Genomic DNA, 13,364 nt, shown 5'->3' with positions numbered 1-13,364 from the left:
GTCTCAACGCTGGCTGTGGAAAGGCCAAATCCTGGGGTCCGGGCTGACCCCCTGGAGATGCTCCTGGTGGGGGTCTGGAGCTCAGACCTACACCTGCAGCTCAGAGTCGAGATGCTGATTTGGGTCCCAAAATGCTGATTTGGGTAACAAAATACGCACCAGCCTCTATTGCCGCTTCCCAACTCCAGGTCTAACCTTGTGTTTTGGGGCCCCCTCACCCCACAGAGTGGCCAGGAGGAGCCATCAGGGGGCAAACCCCAGAGGTCCTGTCCTCGTTAGTGCTCTCAGCAGGTCCCTCCACATCCCTCTGCTGCTGCCTCTAGGCTGGAGCTTGGCTAAAGCGCCGCAGGAGCTTTGGTGCTGGTACAGACCCACTGAGGTCAGTGTAACGCTGGTGTAAGGACCCACCTGGTGTAAATGGGGTGTCAGGACCCATCTGTGCCCAACGACTGGGACCAACCACAGAACCCACCTTTCCGCCTTCGCTGCTGAGGAGGGACCCTGGCTTCAACAGGGGCCACAAAATGTATGGGACAAGAAAAGAATTCATTCAGTTCTGCACAGTTAGTGGCACGAAAACCGGGTACGGTGTTGACTTAAAAAAACAGCTGTAGCATTTTTGCATCCTATCACAGGACTTTGCTTTTATTTGGCTGTTACTCCAGCTTCAGAGCACTGGGCAAACGCCAGTTCTCACGACCCCCATGCATATAATTACCGTTATTCCCCCCTTAACGATGGAGGCACTGCGACAGCCACCCCCCCGGGTGTATCTGCGTGGATATTTCCATTTATCACCATTATTCCTGTCTGTGTGCGCCGCGCACCTCAGCTCAGACGCCCGCCAGACAAAGGGTGGACACTCCGAAGCCCCGGGACACCCTGGGCCGGTCCCCCTGCCCCGCAGCAGCCGCTCTCCCCGGCTGCGGCCCGGTGCCTGTGCCGGTGCCGGTGCGCCCCGCTGTGCCCTGCGCTCTCAGTCGGCGGGCGGTAGGACCCTGCACGGCCCATTCCCGCGCTGCTCCGGCCCGGGCCGCCGGCCACTCCCACAGGCCACGCCCCCGCCCGCAGGCCACGCCCGTCGTAGCTCCGCCCCCGCGGCCCCGCCTCTCCCTCCTTCCCTCCCTCCCTCGCGGGGAAGATGGCGGCGCCCTTAGCGCGGCAGCTGGAGGAGCTGCTCAACCCCCGGCCCAGCTTGCGCGACCCCGAGGACGACGCGGAGGAAGGTGAGGGAGGGCTGGGAGGAGGGTTTAATACCCGCGGCCGGCGGTGGCGGGCCGCAGCGGGCCGGGCGCCGCCGGACCGGCCGCACGTGGCGCCACCGCGGGGGTGGGGGGGCCGGCACGGGCGTGGGGACGGCGCCCTCTCGGTCTCGCTGGACGCCTCCATGTCCCTCAGCCGCGGGCGGAGGTCGGCTCTCCTCGCTGTGCCCGCAGCCGCGGGCGGCCCCACAGCGAGCGGCCCTCGGCCCAACGCAACCTGCCACACCGCGCCTGGGGCTGCGTGAGGGGCCGGGGCTACCTCAGGGATCGGAGTTACCTCAGGGATTGGGCTTACTTCAGCGCTGCCCGAGGAGCCTGGGCTACCTCAGAGATGAAAGTTACCTCAGCGATCGGGCTTACCTCAGAGCTGGCCGAGGGGTCGGGGCTACCTCAGGGATCCAAGTTACCTCAGGACTGAGTTACCTCAGAGCTGCCCTGGTGCAGGCCCCACTGCAGGCCGTGCTGTGCCAGGAGCCAGGCTGGGGAGTGGATCCATCTGGAAATCTCCAGGAAAAGGGCCATAAAAGGGTAGTGTTGGTGCAGGACGGCACCATCTGCCCGTGAAGTGCAGCCCTAGGAGCAGGGAGGAGGCTCGGCAGACTCGGTCGGTGGTGACTCCCCTCTCCATCACACCAGGTGCTCAGAGCAGGCCGCAGCATGCTGCACGTGTCTTGTTTGATGCTTTCCGGTGGCCAATTAATCAACTTATCTTTTTAATCAAGTTCTTATTGCCTTAGTTATGAATTTTGAGATGTTAGTCCCTTTCCCTGTGGCATGTAGGTGGCTGTGTCATCTTCTGTGTTTCCAGGCTGCTGCCTGCCATTTCCTTGACTTACTCTTTCCAGAGCAGAGTCTTCCCACAGACCGATAGAACCGACCAAGCCATGAGGCAGGACCCGTGTGAGTTGACCATCACACACTGACAGCGGTTGGCTTTAGGAGGTACTAGGCTCCAGTCATGGTAAATGTTGTCCCAGCTAGCCTGGTTCTTCTATACAAGTGTCTGTGAGAGCAACAGTATCTTGTAAGCAACATCTTAGTAACCATTGAGGAAACTAATGTAGTCAGCAAAGGTGTTTTCCCATTCTGATAATCGTGGTTTAGTTTCCGACTTGGTACTTTAGTGGTGCCAAGACTGAGAACACCAGGAGATCTGCCAAGTGCCACAGGTCCTTCTGCATCTGCCCCTCTTGCCCAGTCGTTCTTTGGTGCCGAGCATCTTGCCATCCTCTTGTAGTTGCAGGGACTATATTTAGACCAGATCTTGTTGCTTTGCTTATGAGCAGGAGATTTTTTTGCTTCTCCCCTGCCTCAAGTAAACACTATATGTGAGGCATTAACATTTCCAAACACACATTAAAAGAGCACTTAGCGATGTTCAGCCGGTTGGATCACTCAATTGGTTGAACAAAGCTAACCCTGTAATTTTGCGTACAGGGTGTCTTGCGCATGAATGAAAATAAGGAGGGAGTATGGTGTGATGTGTTCTCTTTGCTGGACTGCTCTGTTCCCATGTCCTGGAGAAGATGGGTATGAAAGAGGGTAATAACCACAGTGAAATTATTTTCTCTTTTTAGCCATTCTCAAATGTTGACCTATTTATGTGGCTCATATATATGGCAAGAGGCCAAAGTGCATCTGAATTGCAGTTTTCCTCATTTAATCTGTAAGTGTGAAGTGAGTGAAGGCATTCCAGCTTTCCTGAGTCCTCCACCCAGAGGAATACACTTCTTGTGAGACCCTCATGAATCAGTAGAAGTGCTTGGATAGGCTTAGTTTGTAGTGCTTTGTGCGGGTTCTCGAAAAGAAAGAAGAGGCAGGGAAGAAAGTGTGAATGTAGGCAATGTTCATTCAAAAAAGAAACTCAGCAGGATTTTTGGCGTATGTTAATAAACATTCGTCTCCGTATTGCAGGTGAGCCTTGTGGTACCAAACCCATGTATGGAGAAGTCCCCAGAGTACTGAGAGGGGGGTTGGAGTTGGTCAGTTCACGTGACATCTCCTTTCCTTCTGCAGAGGTTAACCTGGCAGGTGGGAGAACACCTCTGGCCACAGACATGTTACAGGATGTTTTCTGAAAAATAACCTTGTTATTTTTATATATGTTTTATCTCTTCTGCTAGGTCTTAAGTATGACTTTGCTCAGTAGTTTTTAGGCAGGACTGGTGTTGATCTACACAAAACCCAGCTTTGAGGCTTTTTCTCTGCCTTTGATTCCCCAGCAACCTTTCCCCCTTTGCAGAAAACTAGTGTACTGGCTTTTCTTCACCAGGCAGGGAAGAACCTTGCTCCCTCTCAAAGCCTAAAAGTCAGACTCTTACGTGAGGCTGTGTTGCCATCCAGCTTGCCTTTGCAGTATATTTTTTGTTTGTAGAGTATGAGGAGTTTTCCCTGGCTCCTTCCTGCAGCTAGTTTTTCTAGTCTGAAGTTCAGTTCAGTTTAGACATCCCTCCCCCCTTTTTTCTTTCACAGCTACGGTTGCTAAAGTGATTGACAAATTTGAGGATGAAACTGCAGATGACATTTTCCCTGTTGGTGATATACGAAAAAAAGCTTCAGCCTCTCTCTTGGAAGCTGATAAAAGGTACAGTGGAAAAGCTACATCTCGCAAAGCTTTGCAAGAAGAACTCTGGGGAGATGCTCTGTCTGAAGAAGGATCTGGTAAGAAATCTCATTTCTTTCCCCTTTTTGCTAGACTAATCAAAATTTGATGTTAGCCTGTTAACTGAGCTAGTGCCATCTGAACTGAGATGACAAATTTTGAGTCCCTGTTACAGGGCAATAAACAGGTACAATTAGGTTGGACGTCTTGAAGTGCCATTCTGAAATTCAGGCCATGTTTTTTGGCCTGAGGGAAGGGGAAGTCCCAAAGCAGAGGTCACTCCTACAGACTGAGGAAAGGGTGTGACTAAGTGTTAAGGTGAGGCTCAGTGCACTGACTGAACATTGTGTGGGCGAAAAGAAACAGCTCCCATTTTTAAGCCAGTGTATCTTGGGGATTGCAAGTATATTCAGATTCTCATTTAAAAATTGCATATAGCAAATTCTGACCACCTTGTTTGCTTATCATGTCATTGTTTCATTAGAAAGCTAAGCCATGGATCTACTAATCTTTGTTGCAGAAAATATGATCTGATATCTTTTTGTGGATGTGCCCTTGTGTTTCCGTTATTTAGCCAAAACAGAGAGTAACATCATACACAGATAAAATGGAGTTTGGAGCTTAAATAGCCCAAACCTGTAGCTGTCGATGATGCATACTTCAAAGTGGCACATTTTGCTGATAACTTTTTTCTCTTCTAATTATTAGCGGAAGAAGCATTAGATGAATGGTACAGTGGCAGTGAAGATTCAGAAGAGAATGGCAGCTTAGGCAGTAAAACAAAGGAGAAGCTCAGCAGTGCTGGCAGTGACCAGGAGGATGACTTGGAAGACGATGAAGAGACAGATCCATCTGTCAAGGCCAAGGCACCAAAGTTCAGTTTCCAGAATATCACAGACTTCAAGAAATTTACGGAGGGGATGGATGATGTTGGAAGCACTGAGGGGGAAGATGAAGGTGATGCCAGCATGGAGGAAGGAAGTGATGAGGAGGAAGGAAGTGATGAGGAGGAAGGAAGTGATGAGGAGGAATATGGGAGTGAAAACCACGATAATATAAAGGAAGCCAAAGACAGCGAAGATGATGGGGGGATGATGACATTCTCAAAAGGACAAGAGACTGAAGAAGTAGAAAAAGGAAAAGCAGTGAAGAACCAGCTAGGTTTGTGCATGTTTGCTTTTTATTGCGACAAGACTTTCACCTTGCTGACACTATAGAAACTGGCCATGTTAAGAAGCACTTCAGCATGTTAATATGCTGTTAGCATACAGCACGTGCATGCTACAGCAGCCCTAGTCATTTGTAAATGGTCTGCCAAATCTGCTATGCAAACTGGTGTCACTGCTGGGACAAAATCTCACGTTATGAAGTGTATTTATCCACTGGCTTAATTGAACCACTACTGAATATACTTGTAGTATTGGTGTGGATGGGGACTTCCTACACTGGTAGTGCTGTGCAGTGATGCTGATACCGCTTCTGTTTCTTTTCAAGATGTAATACTGAATGCATTTTTTTTTCTATCTGTGCTATTAAACTATGAACCTCCATTTGCAGCCATGTCCTTTTAAACAGTAAAGCAAAGGGATGATTTTTTTTATGAATCACGGAATTACAGTCAGGATCATAGCATGGGATGCTGCTCTGTCCAGAGACACCTTGTGGTACCAGTTTTGTGCTGGGTCAGTGAATGCAAAGATTTGCCCTAACCAGGAGTAATGTAGCCCAAAGGAGAGGGCCTGCGTCGTTCAATCAACAGCTCCTTTACAAGGAGCAAGTGCTTTGGCTTGTTGAATAATTGTTTTATTTTCTCTTTGTTATGAAGCACTGTGGGATCAACTGTTGGAAGGGAGAATCAAGATGCAGAAGGCGCTCCTAACGGTCAACAGGCTTCCGCAGCCAGATACTTACCCAATCTTCAGAAAGGAAGGTGGACAAGAATTTGACAATGCTGTCGAGAACTGTAAGAATTCTTTAATCTTTCTACTTTGGGTAGACTTTGTTGTAGCCAATATGTTTTGCCTGTGCAGGGAAGTGTTAATGGGACAGTGAGGGCTTTGAGTTACGTGAGTCTGTAGTATTAGCTGCTGGTTTGTATTGCCTTAATCATTAATTGGGTACCATGCAAACAGAAACCAAAAGGTGTTTCCTACCCCAGACAAAGAAAATGTCTCCTGTCACCCATGTCTGTATATACCTAGTTGATCTCTGCTGATGGCCTGTCATCACTTCTCTGATGTTGGTCAGCCTCAGCTCAGGTCCTCCTGCTATTTCTAGTTCTTGTGGGGACTGAAGTTTGCTTATCAAACTTAAGTTTCATGCTGGCTTTTAGGAATAATTGGTTTGTTTATTGCTGTTTGGTGCAGCGTTGGGATGCTTCTTTGGCCAGAGACACTTTGTGGTACCAATTTTGTGCTGGGTCAGTGAAGGCAAAGATTTACCTTAACCAGGAGTAATGCAGCACAAAGGGGAGGGCCTGTGCCGTTAAATCAACAGCAAATATCTTTTCAGCTTGGAGCTTCTTCATCTGTTTATTTCTTAGGATCGCTATTAATGATATTGATCTGATGAGATTTGTGGTAGATTCTCCAATACGGCAAATATAATGTGCGTGCTCCAGGTGATAAGTGCAAAGTACTCAACTTCAATGTGTTGTGGATATATTTAATTTTTAGAATGTAACACCTTTTTTACTGGCCTTAAGGTAAATGCACAGGAATATAAAATGTCTGGTATGGTATCCTTAAGAATACATATAAACTACTGCAATTTTGTTGTTTTCTGTTAAAAATCATACAGATGACAATGTTTATATACAGATTGTTCTTTTGTGCCCACTAATCCCGCTAGTCAGAAGTTAATGAACTTCATAGGATATTCTTCCAGTGAGTCTGAATAATAAAGATAAGCCCAGTAGCATTTCGAAGCTTGCCGGGTTCGTTATCCCTTTCACTTCTGTTTCTTCTTTCCCAGTCTTGAGATACTGCTGGCTTTCCAGAGTGTTTCAGCTCCACAGGTGAGCGCCAAGTGGAGGATCCCAAGAAGCCCCCTTACGTGAACCAGTCTGTACAAAACACTGTAGTGGTGTCTGCAGCCTTTCATGCTAAACATCAGAGGCGCCACCTGAACGGCCTGTTTTGCTGTGGCTGTATCCATTCAGCCACACCGTGTGCCAGTTTGTACGTGCTGTAGTGACACCTGCGCATTGAGAAATTTTGGCCTGGGCTAGCACAAGTCATCTTAAAACTGGATTAGAAACTTTCTCCATCATCAAACCTGACCCTGAATCTTGCCACTACACCAAGTTCTGACTATCATCTTACGGCTTATACCTGGTCTGAACGCTGTAGCTAATCAGCTTATCTAGAGTTACAGCAGGTGAGGTACTTTATATTTTAAAGTTAGCGCTGCTGCTTTAAATGAAGTGATTAAGGAAAAAAAGGCGAACTCCCAACAATACTAAGCTGACCTTTCAGTGAAATGCATGTTATTAATGTATTTAATGAGATGCATTACAAACTGCACCAAGCACCATGTTTCATTACAGGTCTAAAATGCAATATCATTAAAGACCTTTAACAGAAACAATGGTTGACATTTTGATATTTCCCATAAGCAAAATATATCCAGGAACATGGAGTATAATACCATACACAGTACAGCAGAGAGGTTAATCTTTCTGTTGTCCATAACGCTAAAGGAAAATCCACTGTTAATAACTGCTCAGTGATTCCCTCCCCACCTTCTTTTCATAATCTGGGCAGGCAAGATGGAGTAGTGTGTGCTGATGTTCCTGATAGCCTGGGTTCGTGTTCTGTATTTCATCTGTGAAGAGAGCAAGAAAATAAAGCTGGAGTGACCTGGGTGAAGTTAGCAGAGGAAGTGCTCAGACTGGCAGGTGGAAGTAATGAGTTTAGGAACGTTCTGGTACTATTATGCTTGTTTAGTGTTTTCCACTGTTCTCTAAGGGACCAAATTTACATTCCTTTTTTAATTTCTATTTTTTTAAAATATAACAGTAAAGTAGGTTACAATAAAAAGTAATTTTTGATGAGCTGCACTGTTGTCCAGTGCAGCTATCTTTCGCTGCCCTGCAAAGATGCTCTTCCCAGAAGTTACAAAGTGCGAAGCATGAAAAAAGGAGTAAATTTATACATGAAGATCTTAGGAAAGACTAGGGATGTAGTTGGTGTTACGTGGCAAAGACCCATTTCTCTCGCACTTTGCTGTTTTGGGCCCTGGGAAAGGGATTCATGTCTCATCAACAGCTAGAGCTTTACCCTGTGGGCAGTGTGAGCTGTGTTACAGCTTCTGCCTGGGTAGCAGGGCTGTGACCTGACAGTTCAGGAGGTGAAACTAAATCCTTTCTGAAAATATATGTCATAATATATTTAAAGTTCTTCCATTAATTGATGCACCTTGATTTATGAGGGGGGAAAACCCCTCACTTACTATAAATCATCTTCCAATAAAAGTCCTAATTTTTATTCCCAAGTGGTTCAGTAGCTTCTATAAAAATAAGCTTTTTTACTTTATTTAAATAGTGCTGGGCTGGGTACACATTTCTGTTTCTCATCACAGTTGTACTACCAGCTTATGGGTAGGATCCCATTCCACAGAGGAGAAAAATTAGGAGAATTGTGCATGAGAAAGTTTAAAGATGAGTGGGATATTCACTTTGTAAATACTGAGTGTTGAGGTGGTTCCATTGTACGTTATGTGCTTCACTTTTGAACAATAATCATGACATTGGCACTGTTTCGGACTGGATGATACTCTCTTTTTAGGGAAGCCTAAGCACTTCTTTCTAAATACACAGAATAAATTTGGCATGTTTTCGTCATCTTCACTGAATAGAAGGAAATGATTCGGTGTTCAAGTTGCACAGAGAAGCTGGTGCCAAAAATCCAGACTCTGGGTGTACCCTGCTGAGGGCAGGAGAGCACCGAGCTCTCGGCACCCAGCTCGCTCTGAGGTGCTGGGCGAGTCCCTCGCATCCCTTTGAAAGCTGCGCTAGAATGCTTTCTGTAGTTTATCCCAAGTCCTTCCATTGCGTGTGACATTTCTGCGCTGTGCTCACGGGAAGGGTGAATTTTTTGCAATGGAAAACAGGCCTTCCTATATCTGCCTCTTTGGTATCTCCCACTTGTGCCAGCCCTCTGCGCAGCTTGTGGTGGTAGAGGAATTCCCTAAGGGACTGAGTATAATTGTGTTAAAGAGTAGACAGCAATGTTCTATACATTTGCAGTTTTAAAGCCAAATCTGAGTGAAAATGGTAAGGTCGTGCTTGTTTTCCAAATTTTGAGGTTGGAGGTTACAAAACCTCAACTGTTTAATTTATTATTTTTGTAATCTTTTATGATTTTTTTTTTATTTAAATGATACAGCGTGCCTTGGACAATCTTGGATTCCTGAGATCTCAGGTTCTGGTGGATGATTTACTACAAAATTGCTTATAAATTGAAGTAGAAAATGTTTTGCAGACCTGGCAGCTTTCAGGCTTCACACCCATTTGTCACCCAGCATTTCCCTTTGTGTATAGAACAAGAATTAATTAGGCTGCACTGCAGGAAAAGTTTATGGCCATAATTTATATAGGATGAATTTCAGTTTAAAGAGACAGCATTGCTTTGTTTGCACTGTCTTACTTTTTCTTTCCCTTTTTTTTAAAAGAAAATCTTTAATTATATTCCAGATTTTTTTTTTCTGTCACCCTTTTTACATACAAATTGGAGACCAAACTGTGGTCATGGAGCTCATGTTTATTCCTGTTTTGCATACATGGAGAAAGTCTGAGTGGTTTTTAATGCTGAAATCACAGCGGCTGCGCTCTGAATGCAGCGCAAATGTTCAATGCACTGCACACGTGTGAGGTGCTGCTGCCTGGAGTGGTCTGTTTCGCCAAGATACATTTGTATTCTCTTGCACCGTATCTTCCAGTCTAGTCCAGGGCTTGAGATGTTGCCTCTGTTTGGGGTCTTGCACGTTCAATTAATGTTTTTCATAATCAATGCAAGTCAGAATTTGCAATCTGCTCCTGATTTGCACATTAAAGAGACCCATTAATTAAAAATTCCAATCCCTGGCATGTTCCCGCAGGATCCTTGCATTATTTACATAGAAAAAGAGTGCAAGGTGCAAGTTTCTGTGCTGTGTCTCTGCACAGATTGCATGCCTGCCATTCATATTTCGATGTACGTTTTCAAGGGGGAGGAAGGCTAGAAGTGGATCTCATGAAAATGTCACAAAAAATTACCTCAAGGGCAAGAAAGAGCCAAAGAAGAGGTGGGAGCAACATTAGTGAAGCCATATCCAGTGTCAGGAATTAAACAGGTCTTGGGTTTGGGGCTTGTTATGTTAAATCTTGATTCAGTGACAAAAAACCCCACAGCTAATTGGGGGTCAGGAGGGCAACGAGAGCTTTAAGAAATGATATCTCTCATCAACAGAGGGTAGAAGCTCTTGTTGTGTGTGCCCTGGGCAGCTGGGCTTCCCAATACGGCCATGTAGTTCTGTTTGTGCTATTTTAATTATTTTCTCTTTACAATTCTTGTTAAAAATACTAAGCTTGGAATGTTTCGGTGACTAGTAGTTAAGCAGTGATACTTTATACTTCACACAAGAGCTGGGAATTTTCATTTTTAAATGGTATAATGTGTTATTTCCAGTTTTTAGTTGGCAAGATGAAGAATTAAAAACATAGAAACACAGGTGAGGCTCTTGCAGAAGGCAAGATGCTGATGGAAATAGCAAGACTTTAAACAGATGAGTAGTTGTGTGTCTTCATATGTATATGATTTCACTTTCCAGGAGTTCAATAGGCTCCTGAAATATAACTACCAGCTGAATTTTTATGGTTTGGTTTTTCTTTTGCTTTGACTCCATCTGTCAGTGGATTAAGAGAAAATACTGGAATCCCACATTTCTATTCTTCAGCATAAGCCCAAGATAAGTTGTTTTGGAGAAATGGAGAAAATACTGGTTTTGGTAAAAAGTAGACGTGCAGGGTCTGTAAGAATGGATTTGTTCACTGAGGGAACAAAAGTGGGGACAACAAATATTAACTGTAACTTATGTTTTGTAGAGCTGTGGAGAAGTTATACAAAGGTTTGTGATCAATAAGAAAATAAACCTCAATAAAGTGAATCAGATAAAAAAAAAACCAAATGAAATGCTCCATGTGCTTGCAAGGCCATTATCCCCAAACCTGCCTGGGTTATTAATGCATTAATGGAGCAGCAGCGGTGAGCTCTGCCTGGCAGCAGCCTCAACTTTTCAGCACAGCGCCTTGTCTGCTGCTAATAGATAGAAAATTTTGTACAGCTTTTTAAGTTCTGCTGAAATCTCTGCTCATGGTGATGTTTGAACTTTAATTTATATTCTCTCTAGCCAACTATATCTTATTTTCTTGATCACTGTGATGTTACTCTAGATGATTCAGCTATGGACATTCTCTGTGGCTATGAGCTAGTGGCATTCCATCCATGGACAGGATGCAATTCCTGTATTCTTTGTACTCAGGAGGATGTATTGTCTATAAGAAACCTTGTTTCCCCCATCATATGGCATTTCTGTAGTGTATCCTTTGAAATCCCTCCAGAAGAATTGTTGTGTTGGGCTCATTCACACAAAGAGATGAGCTTATACTGGAGACTGGGTGTTAAAGAGTGCTGCAGTTAGCACAGCTGGGTGACCTTGTTCACTCCATGAGCACACTGCACCGGGGCCTGAGGACAGTAGAATAGTGCATTTTGCCTCCTGGGAATAAGTGTAACGGTGGAGACGGGTCCTTTTTTGTATGCAGCAGCGGTGCTCCTTGCAGCCTGTATGGCATTACGGAGAGTGTGTTTCTTTGTGGCCACGCTAGGGCTGTAATTACACCTTGAAATAGGAAATGGCAGTTGTTGCCCAAACAGTGGTTCACAGTCCTGCCTTTCCATCTCCGTATTGGGTTGGGACTGCAGAATACTAGAGCATGTGCACCTTTTATGTCCTTCAATATGTGTTTTAAATGGGGTGCTGTGAAGAAACTTTATTCAAAAGAAAGATGTGTAAAAATGAAATGAGGGAAACAAGTGTGAACTACAGGTAGAGTTTGCAAGAAGCAACTCACTATTCATAGTCTTTCATTAGCCAGTAGGAGCACTTATAGAACTTTGCAGGACTTGCCTGGGACTGCACAAGTTTGGGTGTTTGGTGCCTTCTGGGAAATGAAGGAGATGTTGACATATGTTCCTAAAATGTGCAGTCCAGTCCAAACACTTCGACTAATCCAGAAGTGTCTGTTTCTGGAGTGGAAGTAGGTGCATTTGTAGCGAGTGTGCTGGTAAAGGACTGTGCTTCTGCTTGGAGCTGTGAGGACCTTTATAATAACTGCCTGAGTTGGGCTCTTGGTACAGCAGGTTGGTTAACTGCTCCCGTGACAAATAAGTGTGGTTTGTGACTAAACAGCACATCTGTGGACAAGGCCTCTTAAGGATGTGATTAAGAATCCCACTTACGTTCATTGCCAGCAGGAGACCTCCAAAGATGCCATGTGTTTTCTGGTTTTACATTCTTGCATATTAAACATTTCTGTATGAATGCTTCATGCTGACTATCTTCATTTTCTTCTGGGTTAGTTCTGTAATATTTTGCTGAAAAGGGACTCAGCACAGAGGGAAAGATTCTTTTTAGTATCTGGTTAGTGCATGGGTTTTTGTGTGTTCTCAGTGTCTTTTATTAGAGGATTTTTTTCTGTGTTCTGTTACTCTGATTCCTGATCTTTAAAAAAAAAAAAAAAAAGAAAAAATTACATTCTATGCAACATCCAGGTAAGTCCTGTCAGAGAAGCTGATTAAGCATTGACTAATTTTGGATAAGACTGAGTCTGCTGTAGGTACCGGAGAACCTTTACCACTTCCTGTAAGAGAGGATGTGTCGGGGAAGGTGTCCTCCTCTCCGGTCGTGCAGCATGCACCCTCTGATGGGCTCACCCTCTGCCTTGCTCCTCGCCTGCACCTGGCTGTCATTTTACACATCTGGTTAGAGAAAAGCTGTCAGATGCAACGTGCTTTATTGACACAGGCTTGGAATTTTTCAGAGAAGCCTGTGGGAATCAGCTGCCAATAATTCCAGTCATAATTTTGTTATCATCTTTACTCGTGGATCACTTTTAAAACTCAAATGTATCCATACATACATCTGGAGATGATAATACATTAATACAGAGCAGGGTAGGTGTCACCGGGGAGTGGGGGAGGAACTGAGGCGCAGGCAGATTACACAGTTTCCAGAGGCATAGAGCAGTTACAGGATTAATTGGTGCTAGGCAAGATCATGGACTTAAATATATTCTTGCTTTGAAGATTTTACTGGGAGCCTGCACAAATGTGTGACAGCAGAACTGGGTTTCAAGCCTGAGTGTAAATTATTGCGATCAGATCTAGCCCACTTAAAACTGGTAGTTCATTTTAATTGAATTGTATTAGTGTAGACACTTTATGAATACAAAAAACATC

General features: G+C 44.9%; 1 protein-coding gene across 3 annotated transcripts in view; it reads left to right on the top strand.

Annotated features, from left to right (window-relative positions):
- The first annotated feature begins 1,110 nt into the window (after window positions 1-1,110).
- The window catches only part of AATF (apoptosis antagonizing transcription factor), a 56,124-nt gene continuing 43,870 nt past the window's right edge, over window positions 1,111-13,364 (top strand). The window contains exons 1-4 of one of the 3 annotated variants that reach the window (XM_054208980.1): window positions 1,111-1,226; window positions 3,735-3,923; window positions 4,573-5,025; window positions 5,690-5,827. In XM_054208980.1, coding sequence (XP_054064955.1) covers window positions 1,142-1,226; window positions 3,735-3,923; window positions 4,573-5,025; window positions 5,690-5,827 — 865 coding nt within the window. In that variant the 5' untranslated portion in view covers window positions 1,111-1,141. Of the gene's footprint in view, window positions 1,227-3,173; window positions 3,294-3,734; window positions 3,924-4,572; window positions 5,026-5,689; window positions 5,828-13,364 lie in introns of those variants that run through there. The other 2 variants (XM_054208979.1, XM_054208978.1) reach the window with 2 other exon arrangements.

The sequence above is a fragment of the Rissa tridactyla genome, chromosome 7 (genome assembly GCF_028500815.1).
Source record: "Rissa tridactyla isolate bRisTri1 chromosome 7, bRisTri1.patW.cur.20221130, whole genome shotgun sequence".
Lineage (NCBI taxonomy): Eukaryota > Metazoa > Chordata > Aves > Charadriiformes > Laridae > Rissa > Rissa tridactyla.
The sequence above is the reverse complement of the archived record's forward strand: the minus strand, read 5'-3'. Positions and strand labels throughout refer to the sequence as shown.